We start from the raw sequence: 24,291 nt of genomic DNA, 5'->3' as shown, positions 1-24,291 counted from the left end.
CTGATTTGTGAGTTGGCTGAAAGATTCTATTTTGATTTTGTGTCAGTTTCAGCTTATGAGACTTAGAAGAACTAAACCCCAAAAAATGTTGTGGTGGAGTCAAAATGAAAAGTGCCAACTTAAAGCACAGGCTGGGCCCAACTCCTTAATAGGAACCCGAACAAATGCTCTTAATCGTTTGACTTGTCTTACCAGTAAGTTTCTAACCTGAAATAATCACTAATCTCTCAAGTTTGAACTATAAGGTCTTTTTAAACGTACTATATACATAAAGTCTCTGTCACTGGGGTAGCAATAACACTGGGTTCAGTACTGGACTTATTAAACAGCCCATTTTCTGGGGAATTGGGTGTTGATGAGCTGATGAAGAGGAGGGAAGCTCTGCGAGCTGGGTGGTCTCAACTGTGTTAGGGCCCCCACCCTGCCTTGTATTGGAGAGGTTATGTGGCTCTCTGGGACTCTATGGGGCTGTAAGGGTCTTTTGCAGCATGAGGGAGAGTAGCCTATAGCCTGGGTTGGCCCCTCTCACCATGAAGGCCCAGCTTGTCAAACTTAATGTACATTTTCCAACGCAGGGAGAGGTGAGGTGAGGCCGACTGGCAAACAACAGCCTCCTCTGTGTGTGCTTTTTATAACAATACCTCTTCCAGATGTCCCTGCCAAACCGTTGAGGTACAGGCGGTGAAGGGAATGGGCCAGAGGTGAAATTTACTTGATAAATTCTGTCAAACTCTAACTTTTAGAATCTGCTTTTGCTTTGTTGACATCTCACAAAGAATATCAAGAACGGTTTTATCAACATGAAGATTTTTCTGAACCTGTTATCAGGTTTGTGGTTTGTCTGGCAGGCTCACATAAGCAGTTTCTTCTTGCAAACCTCAAGCAGAAAAATGTCCATGCTGTTGAGTCAGCGTGAATCTCTTTAAATAAAGCGTCTGAGCACTGTGAATGGGTGGGGATGGCTCTTTATGACACTAAGGAACCGTTATTCATTGAGCTCCTCCACGTAGCTTTACATTGACACTGTATAGTCTAGATGTAGTGACTGTGAACTTTAGCATTTCCTTCGTTGCTTTAAAAAGGGCACTTGTGAAGGGGTTGAGTCGTCCAGCCGTGTCCACAGTGTACGCTCTGCTCACCATTGCCGCTCAAGCCCAGCGCAGTGCCCTCATCACACCAACATAAACTCCTCGCTGTCTGGTCCTCCCTCCGGCTTTTTAAAAAAAAAATTTTTCAACCACCCTTTTCATTTTCCAGGGGAAAAAATATTTATTTGGATTTGGTTTTTGTGCCTGTCTTTCTCTCTCCCCCTCTTATTCACTCCTTTTTTTCTCTTTCCACAGACATAAGAAATAGAGTCTTCCTTTCCTTTTATTTTGTGTTTAATTATTGCTATTTTCTTTAACAGCACATAATTCTCTTCACTTTTCTAGCTTGGCAGGATATGGCACAATTCAGACAGCTCTTCCCAGTCTAATAAGTATTTTTTTTCACTTCCAGGGTATTGAGAATGTTTAAATTAGAGGGTAGGCCTACCTATTCATCCCCCTCGATCTCTGGGCTGGATATTCTTGGATGTGAGGTGTGGGGGACCTGCCAGGCAAGAGTGCTTACTTTGAAAGATTAATCACTGATTTATTATTTCCATTATTAATATCAACATTAACTTTTATTACAGAAATCGCTTACATAAAATACAGGTTCCAGTTACAGTTGAGTCGTTATTTTCTTCAGATCGCGATTTTGTTAAAACAAACTACTTAATGATGTAAAAGGACAAAAACACAGAGAATGGAAAACCACAAATTATAGAATCGTCATTTTTTGCTGAAAAAGATTTTATATCTAATTGATGATTTGCCCAATCATTTTAAGAAAAGAAAGTTGTGGCAATCTAATCTCTGAAACATCCATGTCCCATTTACAGAGCTGATTTGCTGATTTCTTTTTCATCAATTGAGTGTTGGCCCTTTTTGATACAGAAGGTATTTCTGTCTCTGTCTCCTCTGTAGGCAATCTGAATGTGACCCTGCAGGTGTGGGACATTGGAGGCCAAACTTTAGGAGGGAAAATGCTGGATAAATATGTATACGGAGCCCATGTAAGTTGATACAAGTTCAAACTGAGCTTCCTTTAGCTAGTTTTTATTTTGCCTAAGAAACAGCATTTGCTCTAGTTGGTGCTATAGTGTCCTTTTCTGTTTTTGTGCCTCACAACATGAAGCAAAACCACAACTTTTTGACTCCAGTAGCCTCCAGGATAGGATATTTGTAAATAAAAAAACAGATGGTATACATGTTTGTCATTATCATGAAAAACATATAGAAAAACGCAGTAAGAGTTAGTTGCCCATATAGTCCTGTCACGGTCACACTAGTCAGGCTTGTTTTTTCCAGGCCTTTGCTTCTTTATTCAGAGCCTACCACTTCCTCCTTCTGGAGCCAAATTATAATAAACTTTCATTTGGATTTACAGAGAGCGTAGCAGGTTAGTAGAGCTTTAAAAGTCACCTATCTCGGGTTTGTACCTAGTAGTGAGTTTGCTAGTTAAGCTCATATTTAAAACATTTCGATAACTGTACACTTTAGGTAACAATTAATAATTAATAACCACATTACATTAAGTCATCAACACATAAAGAGTTTTAAACACTATGTTTGGGCTAATTAATGCCTGGTGTTATATAGTGTTCATACATGGCAAGAATAATTTTGTCATAATTAGATTACTCTCACTTGTCATTTAACATCAACACTTCAAAACCCTGTTTTAAACTGTTAATTAATATATCCACAGCACTTCCTTTAATTTGTCTCTCTCACAAGTTTAATGTCTTAAATCTTTCTCCAATTTGTGTAGAGCGCTTATCATCAGTGCTGTATCAAACTTTCACGCCTATTATGCACTGTGTATCCTGTAATCGATCATGGCCATTTGAGAGTGGCTCAAAGTAAACAACAGTGGTGTAAGCTGTCGTCAACAACCACACTTGTGACGCTGTGTGTCTGCTGAACAAAAAGCAACAAACAGCCCTTCAGTTGTGCTGCATCATGCAGCAAAAGTAGAGACATTTGCTTTGGCTCTAATTCATTTTGTCCTTAGACATAGCAGAGGTTGAATTAGTGATAGATAGAGTTATGAGATAATTTGTCTTGAATTATGCCAACTGCTCTTGTATCTGTGTTTACACTTTGATTAATTTATGTGCTCATGTAAACAGCTCCTTCTGGTCTGAGTGTTTGCTCAAACATGGCACTGGTTGTTGCATGACTGTTTCTTTAGTGCATACAGTGTTATGGAGTACTTGGGGAGGGGGGAAATCTCTCTAGACAGCCAACATTCATTTGTAGATAACGGAACCTGACCTCTTTCTACACTGAGGTGTGTGCTTACAAAATTAGCAGTGTTTATGAGTAAACAATTTTCATTTTAAAACTGATCCATATGAATTCACATACTTGGATCATAGAAGTACTAAATTCATCTCTGTTTGAGTGAAGTAGTAAGTCAGTGACCTTACTCTTAGAAGAGGAGCAGTGCCACCTACTGTTCCCAGGCTCACTGAATATTACTCATGTCAATATGAATGAAATTAAGCTGCATCCTTATTCTATCTTGTACAATTATTTTTAAGTAAATGAGTGTATACAAATGAAAATATTACAAGCTTAAATGAGAGTATTATCTCGTTACCTAACTCTCTGCCTTATTGCAATGCAGGGGGTTCTCCTGGTGTATGATATCACCAACTACCAGAGCTTTGAGAATCTGGAGGATTGGTTCAGCATGGTGAAAAAGGCCAACGAGGAATCTGATATCCAGCCTGTTGTCTCCTTGGTTGGGAACAAAAGTGAGTATAACACACACACACTTTACACAATTACAAATTCCTGTACTTCAGGAGGAACTATTCTATCGAGTTTGAATGACGATTTATTTTAATTTCTATTAAGTGGTAGCAAGTGAAGAGAATTATTTTTTAAAATTCATTTTACCCTGTCTCATTTTTCATTTGGCGTGTCTGTGTGTGGAGGGGTTAGTGTTTGATGGTAGCAGACATGTTTGTTAGAGCACCAGATAATTGATCGGTGTGATAAGGCAGTTGATAAGAGAGTGAGGTTTTGGAGCGATGGGAATGCTGATGTTTGTGAACTCTGGGGAGTGACTGACGATGATTTAAGATCCCCAGGCCATTGGATCTAGGGCACAGCTTATCTGTGCCGTCCTCCCTCCCAGCCAGTACTCATCTAGCTCCCCCAGTCTGAGCCTGTGCTCCTGTCCCAAGTCCCTGGTTAGGGAAAGAAACTCGATGTTAACCAGACAACTCTCATCCTATCAGCCTGCACCCATCCACCCATCTCCAAAATAAAGAGCAATAATGATGACTCTTTTTAAACATTCCCTTGACAGATTGTGGAGTCATGGCTGCCGCTGTGTTATTGTAAAGTGAGGCCTCGGGGTGCATGTGTGTAATGGTGACTGTCCACCTTCCCTAGTGATGATGAACGGTCAGCAGAGTGGTGTCTGCACACAGGAAGCTCTCGCTAATGTTACTCAACAGGGACTATAGGTCACAGTTTAATTCGCCTGTCTAGAGCAGATTCTCTTGTCCTCACATCCGTTGCATCTCCTAATGCCCCGGCTTTAAGTTTGGGCGCCTCTGTATTTAGGCTAGGTTTTGGGTGTGTGGGTGAGTGTGTGTACTGTAATATTTAAGTAGTGTACATCCCGCTGTCAGTCCTGTCAGCCTCCTCACCCCTACACTCACACAGTCCCTCTCTTTCTAATGGCTGTATTGTTGAGAATTGCCCATGCATTCTTTTTTCTGTTCCTACAGGCTAAAAAAAGAAAAACAGAATCCCACATAGATCGCCCTACTAGGAGCAGTCAATTACCTTGCAATACCATATGAATCTCTGCACCCTCCCAAGGACTTGTAGAAAGTTAGTCCAGCTAGCTGCAAATGTCCACACCTAAATTTTTGTTTTACATTTTCCATTTACCCACCATATCTGAGTATTCACTGAAAATCTTCAAAGTATGGTAGCATTTTTTTTCTCTCACTTGACTATTTGAGAAACATGAACAATAGGCCGAACATGTTAAAAATGGCATCGTTTTAGGAGTGCCATTTAGATTTTCTTTAAATTGTTCCCATGATATTGGACTAAGTAAGGAAATGTTTGTGACAACCAGAAATAGAAGTATGAGGTTATAAAAACACTACAGATTTATGTCTCTATGAGGGGTTGTCATAGGCAAGATTGTGGTGTTTCACCACTCAAAATGTTTTAGTTTATCCACCTAGATAAATGTAGGTGGCTGTACATGTCATGTGCATTTAGATGTTGGGTAGAGCAGAGTTATACATACATATGAAAGTTATTTCTTTCATGCACTAAAAGATCTCTTAAAAAATGTTTTTAAGATACTGTAGCTTCAACATAGTGGTTAGAATCAGACATGACTGCCTTATTAACAGGACGGTGTATACACTGAGCTTAAATTTCCTGAGTTACCCTCTGCCTGCCTTCCAGCTTAATTTGAACACTGTCTTCTTTACATAGTATATGGTAATTGATCATATAAACCCGACTGGTTCATTAATGGTGCTGTCCCCCCTCTCTTTAGTCTGGCCTGACTGCTCTCCTGTGCCATGTCACCACAAGGGAACAACCCTTCCTTTCTTCAACTTAGCATGGCTGGCTAGGTTTAAGTGTGTTTGTTAAGCACCAGTACGCTACACCCCCAAACCTTCTACATGCTGCCCAGATCCTGTGTTAAATAATGGCACCACTTGTAACAATTCAGAGGGATAGCCAGTATAATACCTTATTAAAGATACACATATTTGCACACAATTATTTATGCAAATACATATTCACACACAGACACTCCCATATGTGCACAGAAATATCCTGGGTAAAGGGACACACTTGTGGAGTTTCTGGGAACACATGGGTAATGGAAGAATGCTAAGCTCTTGGTCTGTCTAAACATACTATAACTGTTTATTACAATGCAGCCCAGTGTAACACCGTATGGCACACAGGAACCTCTCAAGAGAAATGTTCGCTTGTTGCTCAGTCGTCAGGTCCCCTGCTTGACTGTTAAATTTTTAGTAGACTAGTGCTTTATTTTTGTAAGGGATCCAAATGATATATTCTTTTGCTCTTTGCTTACCACAGCTGGGTTGGATCTATTAGTGACCGTTTCTACATTTCATATTGCATCGTTCTTAAAAACTGAAAATCCATATTTTGACTCTTTTCGTTTTGCAGAATACACATATCATCACTAAATGGGACTATTACTGTTTTACATTACTACTACAAAATGACTTGTGTTGCTGAAATTAGTGCACATATTTCTTTTTAGACATTGCCCCCTGTGTCATTTATCAAGCCAATTTGTTTTTATTAAGTGGAGATCACAGGACCCCTGTTCGCTCGCCACCCATCACCCTTCCCATTGCCTGCACTCTCTCCCTCAGGAACTCCAGAGCATCCATCATGGGTTGCACAGCCCTTATTTGGGTGACTTAAATGGGTTCAGTTCTCTTAACCCCTCCTCATCACTCACTTTTTTTTTTCTCAGTGGTTCTAACACTGCCGATACACTCGGGCCTGCCATGGGAAAACGTTTCCTTCGGTGGGAAGATACATTCTCCACAAAAAGAGAATCTGTATATTCAATTATCTTACCTGCCTTTCTCTTCGGCCATTTTCCTTTTTTATCTTTTGTCCCTTTATTACACCATCTCTCAAACAGACCTGTTCACTCATTTTCATCCCTGGGCAAACATTACTCTTTCAGTCACACACTTAAATCTGCTCTTAACTCTTATCTTTCACATGCGTATACCAACACTTCTGCTGTAGCTGCTCTTACTTACATTAATGTCTTTTCATTGGCTTAGCGTTCCTGTTGTGTTAAACAACATTCATGTATTTGCTTTCTGCACGCTACAGAAGATCTCACCACATACCATTGCCCATCACACTTTTCTCTCCCCAGTTTTCCATTCAGCCATGTGACAGTTAAAGCAAATCATGGATCTCCCCTAACTCTTGATGCTCATGAAGCATGTCCATGCCACCAACATCGTTGGTCTTGAGTTGTTTGTCCGCTTGGCAAGGCCTAGGGTGGAGCTGAAGCATTCTCGGCTCCCCAGTTCTCTCACCCTCGTCACCTCCCTGCCCCTGTAAAGCTGCCACAGTTTCTGTCTGTTCAGTGTAGACCTGCACATTTCTTAATAGAGAGATGCTCAGAAGTCCAGGAGTGCACAGGCGCTCAATGCGCTTCTGTTTTTGGTTTAGCTCAAAAATGTTTTTCCTGGCTCAACCCACTCATACTTAGGTCCTCTTACAACAAACTAAAAGGTCCTAATTGCCCCCAAGGGAAAGGTTTAGCCACAATAGACATGTGGTGGGACAAAAGCCCAGTACTCTTACCCCAACTGCCTCACCCCTCCCCAAATAGAGGAGATGAACACGTCAGCAGTGTCTGTGTTGCACTGTGGGTAGCGCAACCACAGGTTCGACACTGTAAAAGATTATATATACAGTACAGACCTAGTAAGGCATGGTGTATGGTTGGGTAGAGAACTGGAATGTTTACAGTTTACAGCTAATCCTGTGTTTCCTGTTTCTCTTCACATTTTATTGAAGGTAAAGGGTCAGACTAGGCGTGCGTATCAAATTGTCTTAGTGACCGCAGTGACTGTAGCCTGCTGTCTTTCTGTGGGTCTGGAAAAGATGGGAAACAGAGATTCAGGTTACAGCTAGTATATGGAGGGATGAATGAAGAATTACAGCTGTATAACACTGTGGCTGATAAGTCAATGTAAAATCACAGCTGCAGATGCTGCGACATGTGTCCAGCAGTGATTAAGAAATACTTTCAAGGGCTTATTTAAGCCTAAGCAGGTGGCTGAAAGGTGTTCTTTCCAACACAGAGCAGTGCAATGAGTGCTAATGTGGTGCTCCTTGCTAAATGAATTCAATGCTACGATTTAATTGTAACAATGGTTTGACCCAGCTCTAGTCCCCACACTCATCTCTCTTGACTCCTGTCGAAACATGGAAAGTCCTCATTCATTTTAGCCATCCATAAAGTAAATATTGTTGCACATGCAGTAGATGATCAGTCTTCGAATACCTTCTTGTGTGGTAAGTCATGGGCCATTTGAGTTGCACAGCACAGCTTAGCCACCTGACCTGAGTGCAGCCTGGAACCCTCATCACACTCAGGCTGTACTTTATTTCTCCACTGCTTCACAACATTGATATGGAGGAATTCCTGCAAGGGGCCTTGCTGACACAGGGTTGGGCTGATTGATCTAGATCCACAGGCATATATTATAAATATATGCCTAAATACAAACATAGCTTTCCCCTCCTGTTTTGCTAAAAAAAAAATGGTGCTATGAAATATTATCTCACTGTCTTTTTCTCCTGCTTTAAGGTTTTAGCTTGGTTGATGTTTGCTCAGGCAGTCATGAACAGAACACTTTTTCCATGTTACAGTTCATTGCTGTGGCTGTTTTTAAATATGTAAGCCAGTTCAACGCTTCATTGCTCATAGGATGACTTTATAATTATGAGTACGCTTACAGTGATGCGATGAATACAATTACAAAGGCTCCCCTGTGGTCCATATAATTATTATAGCTCCTAGTTATGCAGCCGGCTCATAGAGACATGTATTACTGCTCCCCTATAAAAGTCCACTTAGTTTAACGGTGGCAGGAGAGCTTGGAGGACATGGCCAGTGAAACACTGGGCAGCATCCTGTGCGGTCGAGTCAGAACTGGGCCTTTTGTTCGCTTTTCACGAGCCCTGGGAGCCCATTAAACCAGCCTACAAGGCCCTTGGCCCAATGTTTTACTGTAGCAGTGACAGCCAGACACTATAGCTCCCTCTCTGCGTCTAGAGCTACTGCTGGACACTCTCTGTTTTAAATTCCCTGACTGGGAAGGAAGACCATGTGGTTTTACTAGCCGCTGTGGAGTATCTGATTATGTTTTAAAGTGTGAATTCGTGTGTGTGTTTGCACGTGTGTCTGTGTCGTTTCATGAACAACGATCATATGACATGATGAGCTGTGATCAATGAGCTGTCGACAGAACACTTCTGACCTAGTAGAAAGCGAGTCCCCTGATGGTCCCGGCCCGTTTCAGGCCACCAGGGCAGGGGCGCCTCTGAACAAAGAGTGCTCTGTCTCTGTCAGGATTCCCATGAGGACTCCTCCTTCATGAGCTCGGTTCACCTTGACAGCACCCGGCTGCAAACAGCATTTCATCTGTTTGTACTACCTCAGAAAATAACATAATATAATATAATAAATATAAATAATATAAGTAATAAAAATATAATTTTCAGTTTCAGGTATTTTGCACTAATATACTCTAGATGAAAATAAAACTAGCTACAATAAACAATATCTACGCTGTTCATATAAAATGTGCATGAAATGCCCCGTTTGATTAGTTGTTTGACTTTTGAAAAATACTTATAAGTCACTTAAGAGACTAATGCACATCTTTCCTTTTATAATACTTTATTTTGTTTGTGAAAGAATGTATATAAATTGGGAAATAGCCAGTAATCTTTTGAACGTAAAAAGATTATTTGTTTGCATTTACATTAAGTTATTCAGATTTTAATACAGGCAGAGACTGATCATTCCATAAATAGTTCAGAACCCTGAACAGTGTTTTTTTACCAACTTATAAAGCATATAAAGCTCGATGAATAGGCTTGGTAAGGTGGGAGGTGGGAACAAGGTGGAGCCATCAACATGTAATGATTTATATTTCTAGGTTGCAACATTCACTGCGCAGTCCAGGAAGGCCCATCTTGTCATTGGTGTCCTCCCTGGTGAACTTTATGTTGGTGTCGACTGCATTTATTTGGTCTGTGAAAGCTTGTACCTCCTGGATCTTGATCTTAACCCAGGTGTCTACATATCTGAACCAGTGGGTTGGTGTTGTCCCTGGGAAGGAGTTGAGTGCTTTCTTCACCACTTCCTCCATATATAGGTTGGCAGCAATAGGTGACACTGAAGAACCCACAGCCATGTTTCTGTCTGTAGAAGTCACCTCTATAAGTATGTGGTGTTCAGACACAAGTCCAGGAGGCAGCAGATTTGATCTGGGTTGAGGTTGCTCCTGGTGAGCAGGGTGTTGTCCTCTTCTAGACTTTTCTTAGACAGAGCATAGGTGGTGGGGATGCTGGTGAAGAGGGACCTGACATCAAAGGATGTTTCATCAACATGTAGTTTCAGCTCTCTGACTCTGGCTGCAAATTCCACTGTGATCAGTGCGTCCAACAAGCGGTGATAGGATGTTGGCCAAGTATTTTGTGATGTTGTAAGTTACTGAGTTAATGCTGCTGACAGTAGGTCTGAGGCGGGCTCCTTCCTCCTCTCAACAGAGGAGGACAACTGAGGCACAACCTTTGGCACAACCAGCATTTTTCATGCTGCTCTTTGCCCAGGAAGATTAAGACCACTTCACACATCCGCCAAGAGGGGCACACCTAACCATCCCGAGTTGTAATCGTTACTTCTTGATGACTCCACACTACAAATTTTAAAGTGGTTAAAAAAAACAGATGCAATAAACAAAGGTCATGCGCTACAGAATTCATAACAGTTTTGGATGGAAAAAAATAAACCATTCCAAATGACCAGGGGATGAAAAAAACTTTGTCTGTGCATTAGTGATATACAATGAGAGTCTGTCTATGAGAGTGCAAGATGAACTCTGAAATAAGTCACAGAGATGTGACACACAGTCTGCGTAATTTGGTAACAAATCTTTCTGTTCATGGTCGTCAATTAGAGGAAACTAAGTCAACCCTGTACAGGCATATTATAAAGGCACAGTGTGAGGTAATGTTGGAAGTGATAGGATTTCCCCTGGGGTTGATTAGCCTCAATCCTGTTACTCTCACTTAATGTGACCCCTGAGTACCTAGTACCTAGTCTCTGACAACACACAAGCTCAGCAGTTACTACCACACGCACACACGGTTCAGATTTTCCACCCTGAACCCTTAAACTCCCACCCACTAAACCAACTGCTGTTTAGTTTAACGTAAGGCTGCCAGAATTTAACTATGTGATGTCAAGCTTATTCTCTAGTTGTTGCTCACTTGCTTAATTGCTCCTGTTGGTCCCCAGCAGCTGACTCAGTAGAACAGTAAGCAGGTGTCTCTGTTAACACAGCATGGTTTTTACCAGCCCTCTGAGAATCACAACAGTGCAGTGTTGGGTTTCACCAACAGAGAGCTGTATTAGTTATAAGTCCAAAAGGTAAATACATACTTTAGCGAGTGCATTAGTGAGAATAATAATACATTATGTGTGGAAATGCTAGTTACATTGCTAGTAACTTTTTAATTTGAATTTGGATTTTCCCGTTGAAAAGGATGCGGTGTACATTTAAAAAAGAAATAATAGATATCATAAAAAGAAAACTGGTATTCATCAATAGACAATATGTTATGGTGAGAAAACCTATTAGAAAAAGGTCCTATAAAAGACATTTTTCTGGCTTATCCACTTCTGACTACTAGCATCAACATTATTCTGTCAGTGTCACTTTTTCCCTTGCAGTACCTCACTTAGGTTGCATTCACACAGAGATATGCCCCACATTAAAACAACACAAACGGCTGTGTTGGTGGGGTGGGGGGAAGTTGAGTTGGAGGAATGGCGTGTGTGTTTAAAAAGCCTATTATATGCCGAAGCACAGCGGTTTTGTAACGTTATCCCATCAGCAACTGTTATAACCTAGTTAACGATCTAGAAGTAAATAGGACTCTGGCACTGACCTTACAAAGTAATCCACAAAGAATGTGCACTTGAAAATTAGTACGGGACCAAACCAATGAGTTGGTGTATGTCATCACATTGACTCTACGTTGTGTCCCTGTTGCGTGAAGTGCACTCTGGGAAAATCTATGTCACTTGACAGTAGAAAAAGTTTCATTATGTTGTCGATAAAGTAATCACTAGTAATAAACCACTCCAAGCTGCCGGCCATACAATGCTGTGGCACCGACAGTATTTTTATTTAGAAGAAGCTGTAATCCCTTCTTTCAAAATATATAGGGTATATAAAGTCATACTAATCATATCGTGACTTTTATTAGGGATGATATGATAAGACATAAGACATTGTGCATGGGAAAACTGGTAAAGCCCTCTGATCATGTGTGTGCAGGTGTGTCTGATCCCTGATTCTGTGTCAGAATATGGACTATCTGGGTTTCTGAAACCACCATATGAAGTATGATCCCCCAAAACATGTTCTTAACTAGGATAATGCTTCACATGTAATTACATGTGTAGTCTTACTTTAAGTTATTTAAATGATCTGTTTATTTTGTTATTTAGTCCAAAAATTACAAGGTTAATTTATGTTATGTTTATTTTTTATTTATTGACGATTGGTAGATTATCTTCTTTTCAGGAAAATACAAGGCTTATAGTTTAAAAATGCACTCTAATCCAGATCAGTCTAACCCAAAACCCAGCCTCCTTACTAGTTTCAAGTTTTTGTGATAGAAAGAAAAATTCTCCAAGTCTGTCTGGTTTCAGAATAATCAGCTCTGCCAGTGAGAGGATTCTTTCCATGGAGCTAAACTGACATTCCCATAGATGCAAACTTTCGGAGAGGAACATCCATATTTTCTTCCCATTTATGTAATAAGTAACTGCAATAACACACTGGTTATTTACGGTAAAAGACTAATTCATCTGCCAAATATTAACTCCAAATGTTGTCTTGTAATTTGCTGTAATGACAGGCAGACCTTTTAAATAAACACTGACAGTGACCTAAGTGAGGGAGAGCCATCGCTCTTGAGGAAGGATGAGTCCCTTCACTATTTTTATGTGCTCAGAGGCCTAAACAGTTTATTTCGTGTTTGCAGTCACTTCCTAGGGGTTGTTAAGCTGATGTACAGTTTGACAGGAACAGAGGGAAACCAGATCATTGGGGGAAGATTGTTTTGACCTGATAAGTAGAAATTAGTACATTAGGAAGAAAAATGGTGCACAACACTAAATCTGTGGGATTAGGCTTGTATTAAATTTAAACAGACTGATGCCATATGCTGCAAAGCTTGCTTACTTCATTTTCATGAGAATGTGGGTTCTTTTTACGAATAGTGGTGCAATTATTCATTAAAATAGTCCTGCTTCTAAAAACAACTGGAACACTGCGTAAAATGTAATTTAAAACAATGTGTAATCCCAATCATCAAAAACCTATCTTTGATTGAAAATGGTATAGACACAAAAAGAAGAAAAAACAAACAAACTACAACCCCAATCCCCCCAAAAGTTGGAGGATGTGTAAAACGTGAATAAAAACAGAATGCAAACCATATTTTACCATAATTTCTTAACAATAGAACATAAACAATATATCAAATGGTAAAACTGAGACATTTTACCATTTCGTGGAAAATATTAGCTCATTTTGAATTTGATGGCCGCAACACATCTCAAAAAAGTAGGAAGAGGGCCAACAAAAGAAACAGAGAAGCATTTGACAACCAATAAGGTTAATTGACAACAGGTCAGTAACATAACTGGGGATAAAAGGAGCATTTCAGAGGCAGAACCTCTTGAATGTAAACATGGGCAAAGGTTCACCAATCTGTGACAAACTGTGTGAAAGAATTGTGGAAGAATGTAAAATGGTGAAGACTTTGTAGATCCCACTATCTATAGTATATAATATCATTAAAAGATTCAGAGAATCAGGAGGAATCTCTGTGTGCAAGGGACAAGCCTGAAGGTCAAAACTGTATGCGTGTGATCTTTGAGCCCTCAGGTGGCAACTGCATTAAAAACAGGAGGGATTCTCTATTGGACATCACTGCATGGACTCAGGAACACTTCCAGAAATCACTGTGTGTGAACACAGCTCACTGTGCAATGCACAAATGTAAGTTAAAGCTGTATCATGCCACATGTGAACACGATCCAAAATCACTGCCATGTTCTCTGGGAATAAATCTTATTTAAAATGGTCTGAGGCCAAAAGGGAAACTGTTCTGTGGTCAGATGAATCAAATTTGAAAATTCTTTTCCGAAACCATGGACCGTGTCCAGTGGACTAAAGAGGAGAGGGACCATCCAGCTTGTTATCAGGAGACAGTTCAAAAGCCTGCTTCTCGATGGTGTGGGAGTGCATTAGCACCTAAAACTCCAGTAACTGGACTCCTTACTTCCCAGACATTTACAGATTGTTGTTAAAAGAAGAGGGGAAGCTAGACAATGGTAAACATCAACCTCTTGCAGCCATCAAATTCAAAATGAGCTAATATTTTCCAGGAAAAGGTAAAATGTCTCAGTTTTAACATCTGATATGTTTATGTTCTATTGAGAATAAAATAAGGGTTGATGAGATTTGCAAATCATTGCATTCTGTTTTCATTTACATTTACACGTCCTCCCAATGCTTTTGGAATTGGGATTGCATTCCTTTGAATTTGATGCATGTAACCGATTCATTGTCGGAGCTCACGCCTACTTCTAAATCTGACAGATGATAATTCCAAAAATGCAAGTGTGACATAATTTCCATAATCACAATAATTTTCTTTTAATCTACCAATCAATAATTGAATCTGTTTGTTTCAGGTTTGATTTGATATGATACTGTAACAGATGTGTCTGCTGTACATTTCATTGCAATTTATTTATAAAATTATCCTGCTGCCTAGTTTAGGACTTAATGCTGTACTTATATACCTTTTTACAGTAATGTGGCTTCTTCCTGAGTCACTATCTTAATGCCAGCTAATCTGACTTTGACACATGATTGATAACCTTTCCCAAGTGTGTAGGATCCAAAGGATTAGTAGCATTTACCTCTAGTAGCATGGTGGTTACCCCTGCTCTTAATGACTGGAATTAATAACGTGCTGACGCCTATGAGACAGCTATGTTTATGTACAGGCAGAGACATGACAGTCTGCTCTGGACGTTGAGTAGTTGTAAAAGTGTCTGCCCTTGCCCAGAAAGGTTTGTGTTTATATGTCACTTATGACGATGGTAATATTCATTCTAGTCTAAAATGATTCGTTAAAAATGTTTTTTTTTGTCTTTGTGGATTGGCCTTTAACATTTTGGGTCATTTGACTTACTGAGATATTATTTATATGGGATTACTGGAGTGTTAACATTTCTGACTTGCTATGTATCTGTCTCTGTTTCTCTGCTTCTGGCTTTATGACCCCTCCCTCCCACATACACACACACACACAGGGGCATGAGAATGGGGTAAATCCTTGACGACTTCAATGAAACCTCACACAAAGAGTAAAACTCGGGGGGACGAGAGAAATGCAACACCGTACAGTAGCCTAACCTCCTCCAGCTAACAGACATGTATGCACCAGATACTGGGTGTGTCCACCTTTCTGCACAAAGCCAAAAATAAAGAGCAAAGCTATTCCTTTCAGCAGCAAGACCCCCAGGTGACCTTCCTCATCGACCCCAGTGTGACCCCATAGTGAGGAAGGAGAGAAGCAAAGCGTGTGGTATCACTGCACAAGAGTTGAATGCACAGGAACGTGATTACAATGGCTGAAAAGAAGGGTGCTGCCATTGTGTTCACACAGTAAATCAGTATGAAGGTGACAGTCCCAGTTCTTGGGCCTGTGTGCCCACCTTAAAGGCCGGCACTCTCATAAGTGAAACTGTTTTCTCCATCTACACTTTCACTGAGAGTGTAGACTGAAGACTTCAGCCATCCACATTTTGTTTCTTAAGTATTTCTCTGCAGCTGGGCTGGTTTGTCTGTTTCGGGTCAAATAAAGGTTTATGGCTTCGGGGTGCAACTTTACTAAACTTACACAAAGCTAATGTGTCAAGCTTTAATATCATCTGGCAATGGATCCTCTAGCTTACTGAATTGATCATTTCCACTGTCAGCCCCTCTGAACTGTCTTCATAACACCTTTATAGATTAAGAAAAAACACAACAAACTGTGGACACTGCAGTGTTTTAAAGCAAGATAAGAATTGCATTACATGCATGAAAATACGTTTCCATGTATCTTTATGTGCACACCACCCTTGTACACTAGGCAGACCCCTTCATTCTTAACTTAAGAGTAAACAGCTATCTTTTCTGTTTATGTTCTGATATGCGACAGTTAACCCTGCAAGAGTGCTGTATAATCGCTGAATAAATCTGTCTATCTTTTGTACATTTTCGCACACGTCACCCTGTGTTTCGTCCACAGTCGACCTGGAGCACATGAGGACAGTGAAGGCTGACAAACACCAGCGCTTCTGCCAAGAGAACGGCCTCATCACTCAGTTTGTGTCGGCCAAGAGTGGGGACTCGGTTAGTGCCAGCTGATTCCATAAGTCACCAAAAAACAAACAAACAAAAAAACCAAAACAAAACTGTAGAGTAACTTTGATAATATGATGCCCTATTTTCCTTTTTCTCTCTTTATCTAGGTGTACCTTTGTTTCCAAAGAGTGGCTGCTGAGATTCTTGGAGTTAAGCTAAACAAAGCAGAAATAGAGCAGTCCCAGGTGAGCCATAATGGCATCAGTGTCTTTCTCTCAAATTTCTCAGTGGGGTCTATGCAGCCACATTTAAAATGGCTTATTTGCTCTGGGGTTTCTCTGCACCATTTCCCAGCCACTGTCCAGGGATTAATCTGAAATTTATAATTGATTGGCAGAGTGAAAGTAGCTGACTATTTTTTTTATTTTTATTTTTTACTATGGGCTAGCTTCATGTGTGATGATATGTGTGAACGTATGAAAGGTCATTGGGAGTGTGTTAGGTCAGTGGAGGTCACCACACACTGTAAAAAACCTTTTGTTGTGTAAACATGAGTTTGTTACGTCTCCCTCATGTGATGGTCTACTTGCCAATGATGCTGCCCATCTGTAAATAGACCCACATTGACCACATTAATGTGTGACGGCAGAGGTTAAAGGCAGGCAGTTGTAGGGGTGAGGAGGTTAGTATTGGTTGTCTGATTTATTTGGTTTATCTCCCACTGTTTTGGGCCAGAACAAGGTCTTAGTTTGCCAGCCAGACCAAGGTGCCAAGCTGTAGGATTTACAAGGTCACCTCCCCCAGAAACATTAATCCTGCATCTGATATGACTTTTTGGAGCCACACTGGCTGGGTAGTAGTTGATGAGCTGGGGAGCTACAGAGAGGTCAGGACCTCCAAAGAAGGGAGAGCATGTAGGGGAAGGACTGGTTAAATTCTCAAGCCTCCCATTAACGACACTGCTTCTGACCGAAAATGAACATAGACAAACAGAGGTGTCGATCTACTTTCTGTCCTGCCATTCTACTTCTTTCTCTCCCCCTTGATGGCGTTGTCAGTAAAGCAAAGTGCTCTAAATCCAGGCTTATCAAGCAGTGATAATGTGCATTGAGTTTTGTGTAGACTAGTTGACAAAATAAGGAAAATCTGGTTGTGAGGTGTTGCAATTCTTTTGCATCATGGTTACCCTAAATTGGAATTATTTTAAATTTTGTGAACCAGTCTATAAAAGACTATATAAATATGTATGACATGAAGAGTGAGTTTACAACAGCTCCATATTCCCAAACTGGGATTAGCTGGCAGTGTTTTATTTGCATGACTGTGTGAGAGACTAAATTTCCGTTATGTCCTCATGAATACTTTATATTACTGTATATTTATGCCAACACTAGTTCTACAGTCAAAAGAAAAAGAAAATTTTAGTACATACTGAATGTCTAGTGGTTTGGTCTACAGCAGCAACAACATATTATTTCCATAATGCATTAAACTGAAAGTTATTTTCTCAAATCGGGTACGAGGTTGACAAAAGTACTGAGACTGATGTGAAAAAACAAAAAACAAAAGAAAAAACAAGCACATAATAGCCAAAAATACTCATCAGAGTTACACTGCAAACCCTGAAGATATCAAAATAAAATGTTACAAAAATGTTTGGATAATTCAGGACTAATATTAAGGTGGTTTCAGTTTTGGCCACATAAATGTATTTTATTGTGTAAATTTTTCATATATTAAAAAAAAAAAAAATCAAAAGAAAATATAGTTTTATATTGTTGGAGATGTGAAGAATGAAAAACATCTTGATGCAGGTCATGGCTCTGGGTCTAGCCATGGGGCCAGCAAAGCCTCATTACCAACTGTCAGGATTGAGAGTTGAACATGTGGGTCATAACCCCTGACAGTATTATACCTGTGTCGCAGCCCTCTCTCCGTCACGGTTCCTCTGTCGGCTGGATCAGATAGCAAGGCCACGGATCGCTCACAGACTCCGACACCAGGCTTTGGCAGCTCGTTATTCAGGCAGCCATCACAAGCCGCTTTTCAGCCATGTGGTCAGCTCTTTGGTTATTATGTAGCAAAAAGCCCAACAGTCAACTGCACAACATTAAGGCCAATTTGAACTTGAATTCTTACTAAGTGCAAATTTATGACCTTGTAATGCCTTGTCAGAAATTTAAAAAAGTTTTAGTTACATCTCAGCCTTTGCATTAACATTTTCCATAGTTTTAGTGCAGTCAGATAAAGTGACTGTGAGACCCATAGGAACAGAGTCTAAAAGAGAAGGCAAAAAAAACCATAAAAATCACAATCAAATCTGATTAACATTTTGGTAAACATGCTAAACCTTTGCTGGATTCTGCCCGCTTCAAAAACAAAGACTATTTACATTATAGTGTAGTTATATTTACAATAGTAATATATAGAAAGTACTCAGAAAAAGTTAAGGATCTTTGACTTTTGGTTGAAATTGCAGAATGCTATAACCTTTAAAGGTGAACTTAATTTGACCTTCTCTAAACTTTTGAATGCACAGGTCCAACTGTTCAATGTTTCAGTACTTTTTGCTTAACATGCTGTTCTCTAACAAGGTGATTAACCGGGATTCATGGCCCATGTCTGATCCATGAATCGACCACTAAATGTTCTGGTTCAGTGCCGGTTCTTATTTAAACAGTCCTCTTCATCGTGCTGTTCATATTTTGGCATCAGGAGACCAAGACGACACCTAACAATTGACACATTATTGAGACATTGACATTTTTTGTTCTGATGTTTGCTTTTGTTTCAATAAATTGTTTGTGATAAAGAAGTGACCATTGCATGTTTCTAATTAAATGCCCTTATTTCATGATATATTGTCACTGTAAACATGAACTTTACACTTTCCATAAATTTTACCCAAAAGTCAAATTTCCCTAACTTTTTGTGAGTAGTGCATTTGTGTATGTGTGTAATATATAGATTTTTTTTTTCATAAGTTTCCCTTGCTAGCTTTAGTTTTGTGTGTGAGCTGTGCACACTGATGTGTATTGTCTTTACCTGATCTTGGTCTCCATTCTTCTTACTCTCACACCATCCTTGCTGATGCCTTTGTCCTTGTTTCATCCATCCATCCACTGCTCTGACGTGTTAAACCTGTTCAGAGGATTGTGAAGGCAGAGCTGGTGGACTACCCACAGGATGAAGGCCCAATTAAACAAGAGAACAACCAGCAAAGCAAAATATGTTCTGTTCAATAGTTGGAAGTATGTCTCTGCAGTTACACACATATATTCCAGTAGACCATTTTATATCTGTTAGAATAGAAAGATGTGGTCAATTTTAGAGCCATAGAATAAGTAGAGAAACTGATCAGATTAATAGAATCTAAACACACTTCCTCTGTTTTTGTGTTTGTGTTATTGTAGAGTTACCATAATTTTTCTGTTATGTGTGTTTCCTTGAGTTTGTTGAGAAAAACAGACAGAACTTAAATTCAACCTCCAACTGCCTTGGGTAAGGAGAACATGTGCAGTGTCTTTTAATATCGTGGATTTTAAGCCATGTAACAAAAAACATTGAAAAATGCAATGGAAAATCCATCACGAATGGAAAAAACAAACAAAAAACATTGTTACCACTGGGCAAAGCCGAGCTAGCAGCTTCACTCTATTTCAAGCTTCACTCAAATTCTAACCTAGGCTAACTAGCAGATTAGCTGTAATTTGTGGTGATACCAATCTTCTTATGTAACTATCACCAGGAGAGCAAATCTGATTATTTCCCAAGATGTCTATAAAAAAAAGAGGTCTTTTTGCTGTGATTGCGGTTTTCCTTTGCATTTATAGAATTTTACCACTATCTAGAACTCTTCTTAAAGCTGTGTAACACTGTGCGTTTACTTTTACTTGTAGCCTAAATTAGGTGGAAGTGACTTCTATGTTATGGTCGTAGCTTTTTAACTCTGTGTGTGTGTTGTTTGTTGTCATCTTTTCAGCGTGTGGTGAAGGCAGACATTGTGAACTACTGCCAGGACACCGTGGCCAGGACAGTCAACCCCCCTCGCAGCTCCATGTGTGTGGTGCAGTGACTGTTTTTAAGTCAGTATTCCTCTATATTTTCAGACAGGATGTGTTCAGATTGTGTTCTCTATATTCCTGTTTGTAAGTTTAACAGGTGAGATGAAGACCAGCCTGCATAGTTTGGTCTATAGTTCAGATGTTTGCCAGAAAAAAATTCTTGGTTGGCTGACCAAAGAGGAAATGGCACGTCAAGTTTCTTCAAGTTTACGCGCAGCTATCATTTTATTTCTATAATCTTAAACAGATATTTCCAATAGGCAATTATCTAATTTATGTGTTTGTGTGGAGCTGAGTGTTTAAAGAAGAAAGACAATTGCTGTAATCATGAAATCGAAAATATTTTTATATATATCTTCTATAATTGCTATTAGGGTTACTCGTTTCAGTGATTAGATGTTGCAGTAAATTTAAAAAAAGTAAACACAAGCTTAATTTCCTTACCCTACAGCTGCTAAGTGGTTTCAGGAGACATAGACTGGAATGTGAAACGAATTCCTCTGTCACAATATTTGCAGATATTTCTTTATGTCCATGGTGCTCCTCAGTTAAACAGAAATCGATGCTGTAGTGGATGGAAATTAGGTTTAATTTTGCCAATTAGGGGTAGTGCTGTAACATAAACTATGTACTGTTACATTACATAGAAATATTAAAATTTTACAATATTAAAGATCTACATGTATTATTCAGATATGTTAAAATAATTTACATCTGTTATGTAGTATCTCTGATGTTTCTTGTTGACTCTGTTGCATTTTGATAATTCAGGCTTACATATTAAAAATATGTGAACTTCATGGGCCTGTACTGATACAAGATAATTCAAATACTGTGCAGGTAAAAGCTAGATGAATATAAATTACAATGTACTTGAGTGGCAGCCTGAGCTGATATGTGCATTTTATTAGAGTACACATAAGCTTAGTTTTTGTATAAAATGACTATGACAGATAAAAAGATATTCTTTTAAAGACATATTGTACCATCAGCTAGTGTTGTCAAAAATAGTTTCTACATCATAAGTTGGCATGATGGGATTCAATGTGGTGTCAACCTACCAAAATATTTGCCATATGTGTCGAATATATATTTGTATAATAGAAGCAACCTCTGCTATCATTCATTAGAACTCATCAGATGCATCTTGTAAATTCTGATCATGAAAACAAAATGTGTGCTATAAATAAAAGATGTAAAGTTTTAAATGAGTGTTAGTTGATGTCATACAGGGACACAGTTATGTGCTTCTAAATAAAAACAAAATGCTACAAGCAAAACAGGTACTAAGTTGTGCAGTGTGTCTGTGAATACATACATTGTTTGCATTGTAATTTTTATAATTAGCTATTTGTAATCTAATTGGTAAGAAAATGTAATTGTAGACTCTCAGAAGATATAGTTACAGTGAAGTTTGAGCGCAGGCAGCTGTCAACATCCTTCACTATGTTGAATTCAGCAAACTAAAAACTTCTGAGTCATCATCCAAGCAGTGAGTATTAACTGTGGATAGTTAGTAGCTGTTACCACTGCAAAGTAGTTTTGTGAATGCAGGGTTATATGAGTCCATATTGCATCAGTTTAATTATTTATAGCATCAAAACCTACTGGCTTTCAATTGTCCATTCATACTTTGGCTGGTGATAGATTAGTCAATTAATTATTGACATTATAGATGTTTGAAAAATAATTTTATTAAACCTTTTAAGCCCTAATGTGATTTATTGTTTCTATGTCACATATGAAGATCGGGGATGTTGGTTAAAGCTTTTCAGCTTCGCTTTTCTCATCAATCGAAGGATTTTAAGAATTCTTGCTGGATTATTAGGTTTTGTAATTTTATAACGACTACTACCTGAATGTGCAGCGCATAGTGCAGCGTGAAGAGCGAAGCAAAGCGGTATGAGATCAGGGTGATGGAGAGCTGGGCAGAGCAGAGCCAATTGAGTCTCTGCTGGCACCAGATTAAGTTGCATGTTGTTGTTTAACTGCATGTCTTTAATTATTGGACTGTTTAAAATAATAGGACGCTGCAAGATGTCACCTCAGTCTGTTTTCTGGAATGAACAAAACAATCGGTGAATAAAATCTAATCTGCAAATTAATTTATCATAAAAATGATTGTTAGTAGCAGCTGTAATTCACTTACAGTGTGGTATAAACATTTACTTCAGTGGGCCCTGCAGATATTCTGAATTAGCAAATGATGTTAGTTCTAGTAGTATAGTTTTACCAAAATACGAGCTCTGTGAATGTGTGCAGACTTTCTCATTACTCAGCCTTTGTTAACTTGTAACTGCATTTGGGTCCTGGTGTCACTGTAATTTTTCACTCTACAATAACATTAACCAATATAGGAACAGGCCCCGGAGGTGCTCATATGAGCAGCAGATGATGGGAAATAGACTATAGCTGATGAGGGCATTACAGATTACGGATCCATGTGTTGAAATTTAAGCATAAGGACTGAAACCTGAACACCCCCATGATCCCTCTCTATACAATCCAACCTAAGTCTCTGTTAGCTAATGAGCCACCTGGTCTTTGTTCAGTAAATCTTCTCTGAAACATCCCCTAAGTCCACTCTGGACAGATGATACAAATGGCTTTATAAGTTGCTGTAAGATGTTTAAATTAATCATTGAAATATTTCAGCCCTTTGTTGCTGTTACACAACTGGGCTCTGGTTTTGTGTTTAGTCTTTTTTTTTTCTTTTTTCCCTGAATCAACGTCACTGAAACCACTGGTGTATTTTGATGGATTAAATGCATTCAAAGCCGCACGTAGCAATAAAAGAGTAACTTTAAATCTTACATTTTCTATTCTGTGTTGTGTTGTTAAGTTGCAGAGCTACCACAAACAACACTGAGGCTTAATAGAAAGTGAGGCAGTCCAGCTGGGGTCATTCCTGCACACGTGCATTGTTACGCTTGAGTGGATGTCTTAGGAATCGTCTCTGCAGAATTTTTGTCAAAAGCTGTCACAGACGCTGACAGGCGAGACTTGCCCTTGGCTTTGCTGCTGTTTAGACAGGTGTTTTTCGCAAAGAAAACAACTCCAGCCCGTTTCCAGCTTAGGGCTCACAACTGCAAAGTTTCCCTAAAGTCGGAAGGAAAGAATATCAGTAAGGATAATTCCTAAGAAGGGCGAGGCTTTTGACAGATTGGCAAATCACATTCGTAGTCTAATTGAGTTTGTCTCTTTCCACAGTAGCGCCATGTTAATCATTTTACATCTCAGTTGCTTTTGGTGTTTCCTAACTCTCCATTTGGATGAACATACCAGAGAATACGCAGAAGTAAACAGACAAGTTGTATGATATACAGTACTTGTTGATACTGAGTTAACCACTGTGACACCTTAAATTTGCTCACTACTTTGTAGTCTCAGAATAAGTTTTGGTCCACCATAAAACCAAAACACTTCTCCCCTCTGAAGATCTTTGCCTCTTCTGAGCTTCTAGCCTGTATTTACTTGAAATTAGTGGGCACGAGTCCCGCTTTTTTTCGAATTTCTCTTTCCTCTTCCTCTCCGCCTGTGTTTCTCATTGCTAAAACTCTGCGATGACAGTCTCAAAAAACCACACACGACAAGCTGGTAAGAGGGCCATAGTTGTGGGTTCTGATTTTGTGTGTGTGTGTGCGTATGTGTATGTGTGTGGGTAAAATGAAGCCAACACCCTTGTGATTACCCACTCACCCTCTTCCGTTTTCCACCTGTGCACGGTGCCAGACCCACAGGGTTGAGGGAGTAGGCAGGACTGAGTCAACCCCTCTGATGAGCTCCAGTCCCCTTGGTCCCCACACTGGCTCCTATTCTCTGTCCGTGCTGGGCCAGAACTAGCATCCAGTTTGTCAGAGCCCTGAGTTGAGCCAGAAGTGCTTAGTTCCCAGGGTG

At 39.6% G+C, this 24,291-nt stretch overlaps 1 protein-coding gene across 4 annotated transcripts in view; it reads left to right on the top strand.

The window, feature by feature from the left end:
- The window catches only part of rab28 (RAB28, member RAS oncogene family), a 29,366-nt gene extending 7,686 nt beyond the window's left edge, over window positions 1-21,680 (top strand). Inside the window, exons 3-9 of one of the 4 annotated variants that reach the window (XR_010915409.1) lie at window positions 2,013-2,101; window positions 3,721-3,850; window positions 16,275-16,378; window positions 16,498-16,575; window positions 19,480-19,581; window positions 19,782-19,831; window positions 20,313-20,452. Coding sequence is in view for 3 of the 4 variants with exons in the window: in XM_067518806.1 (XP_067374907.1) it covers window positions 2,013-2,101; window positions 3,721-3,850; window positions 16,275-16,378; window positions 16,498-16,575; window positions 19,480-19,575 (497 nt within the window). In the remaining variant the exon portion in view is untranslated. Of the gene's footprint in view, window positions 1-2,012; window positions 2,102-3,720; window positions 3,851-16,274; window positions 16,379-16,497; window positions 16,576-19,479; window positions 19,582-19,781; window positions 19,832-20,312 lie in introns of all 4 variants that reach the window. The other 3 variants (XM_067518806.1, XM_067518807.1, XM_067518808.1) reach the window with 3 other exon arrangements.
- The last annotated feature ends 2,611 nt before the right edge of the window (window positions 21,681-24,291 follow it).

The sequence above is a fragment of the Channa argus genome, chromosome 10 (genome assembly GCF_033026475.1).
Source record: "Channa argus isolate prfri chromosome 10, Channa argus male v1.0, whole genome shotgun sequence".
Lineage (NCBI taxonomy): Eukaryota > Metazoa > Chordata > Actinopteri > Anabantiformes > Channidae > Channa > Channa argus.
The sequence above is the reverse complement of the archived record's forward strand: the minus strand, read 5'-3'. Positions and strand labels throughout refer to the sequence as shown.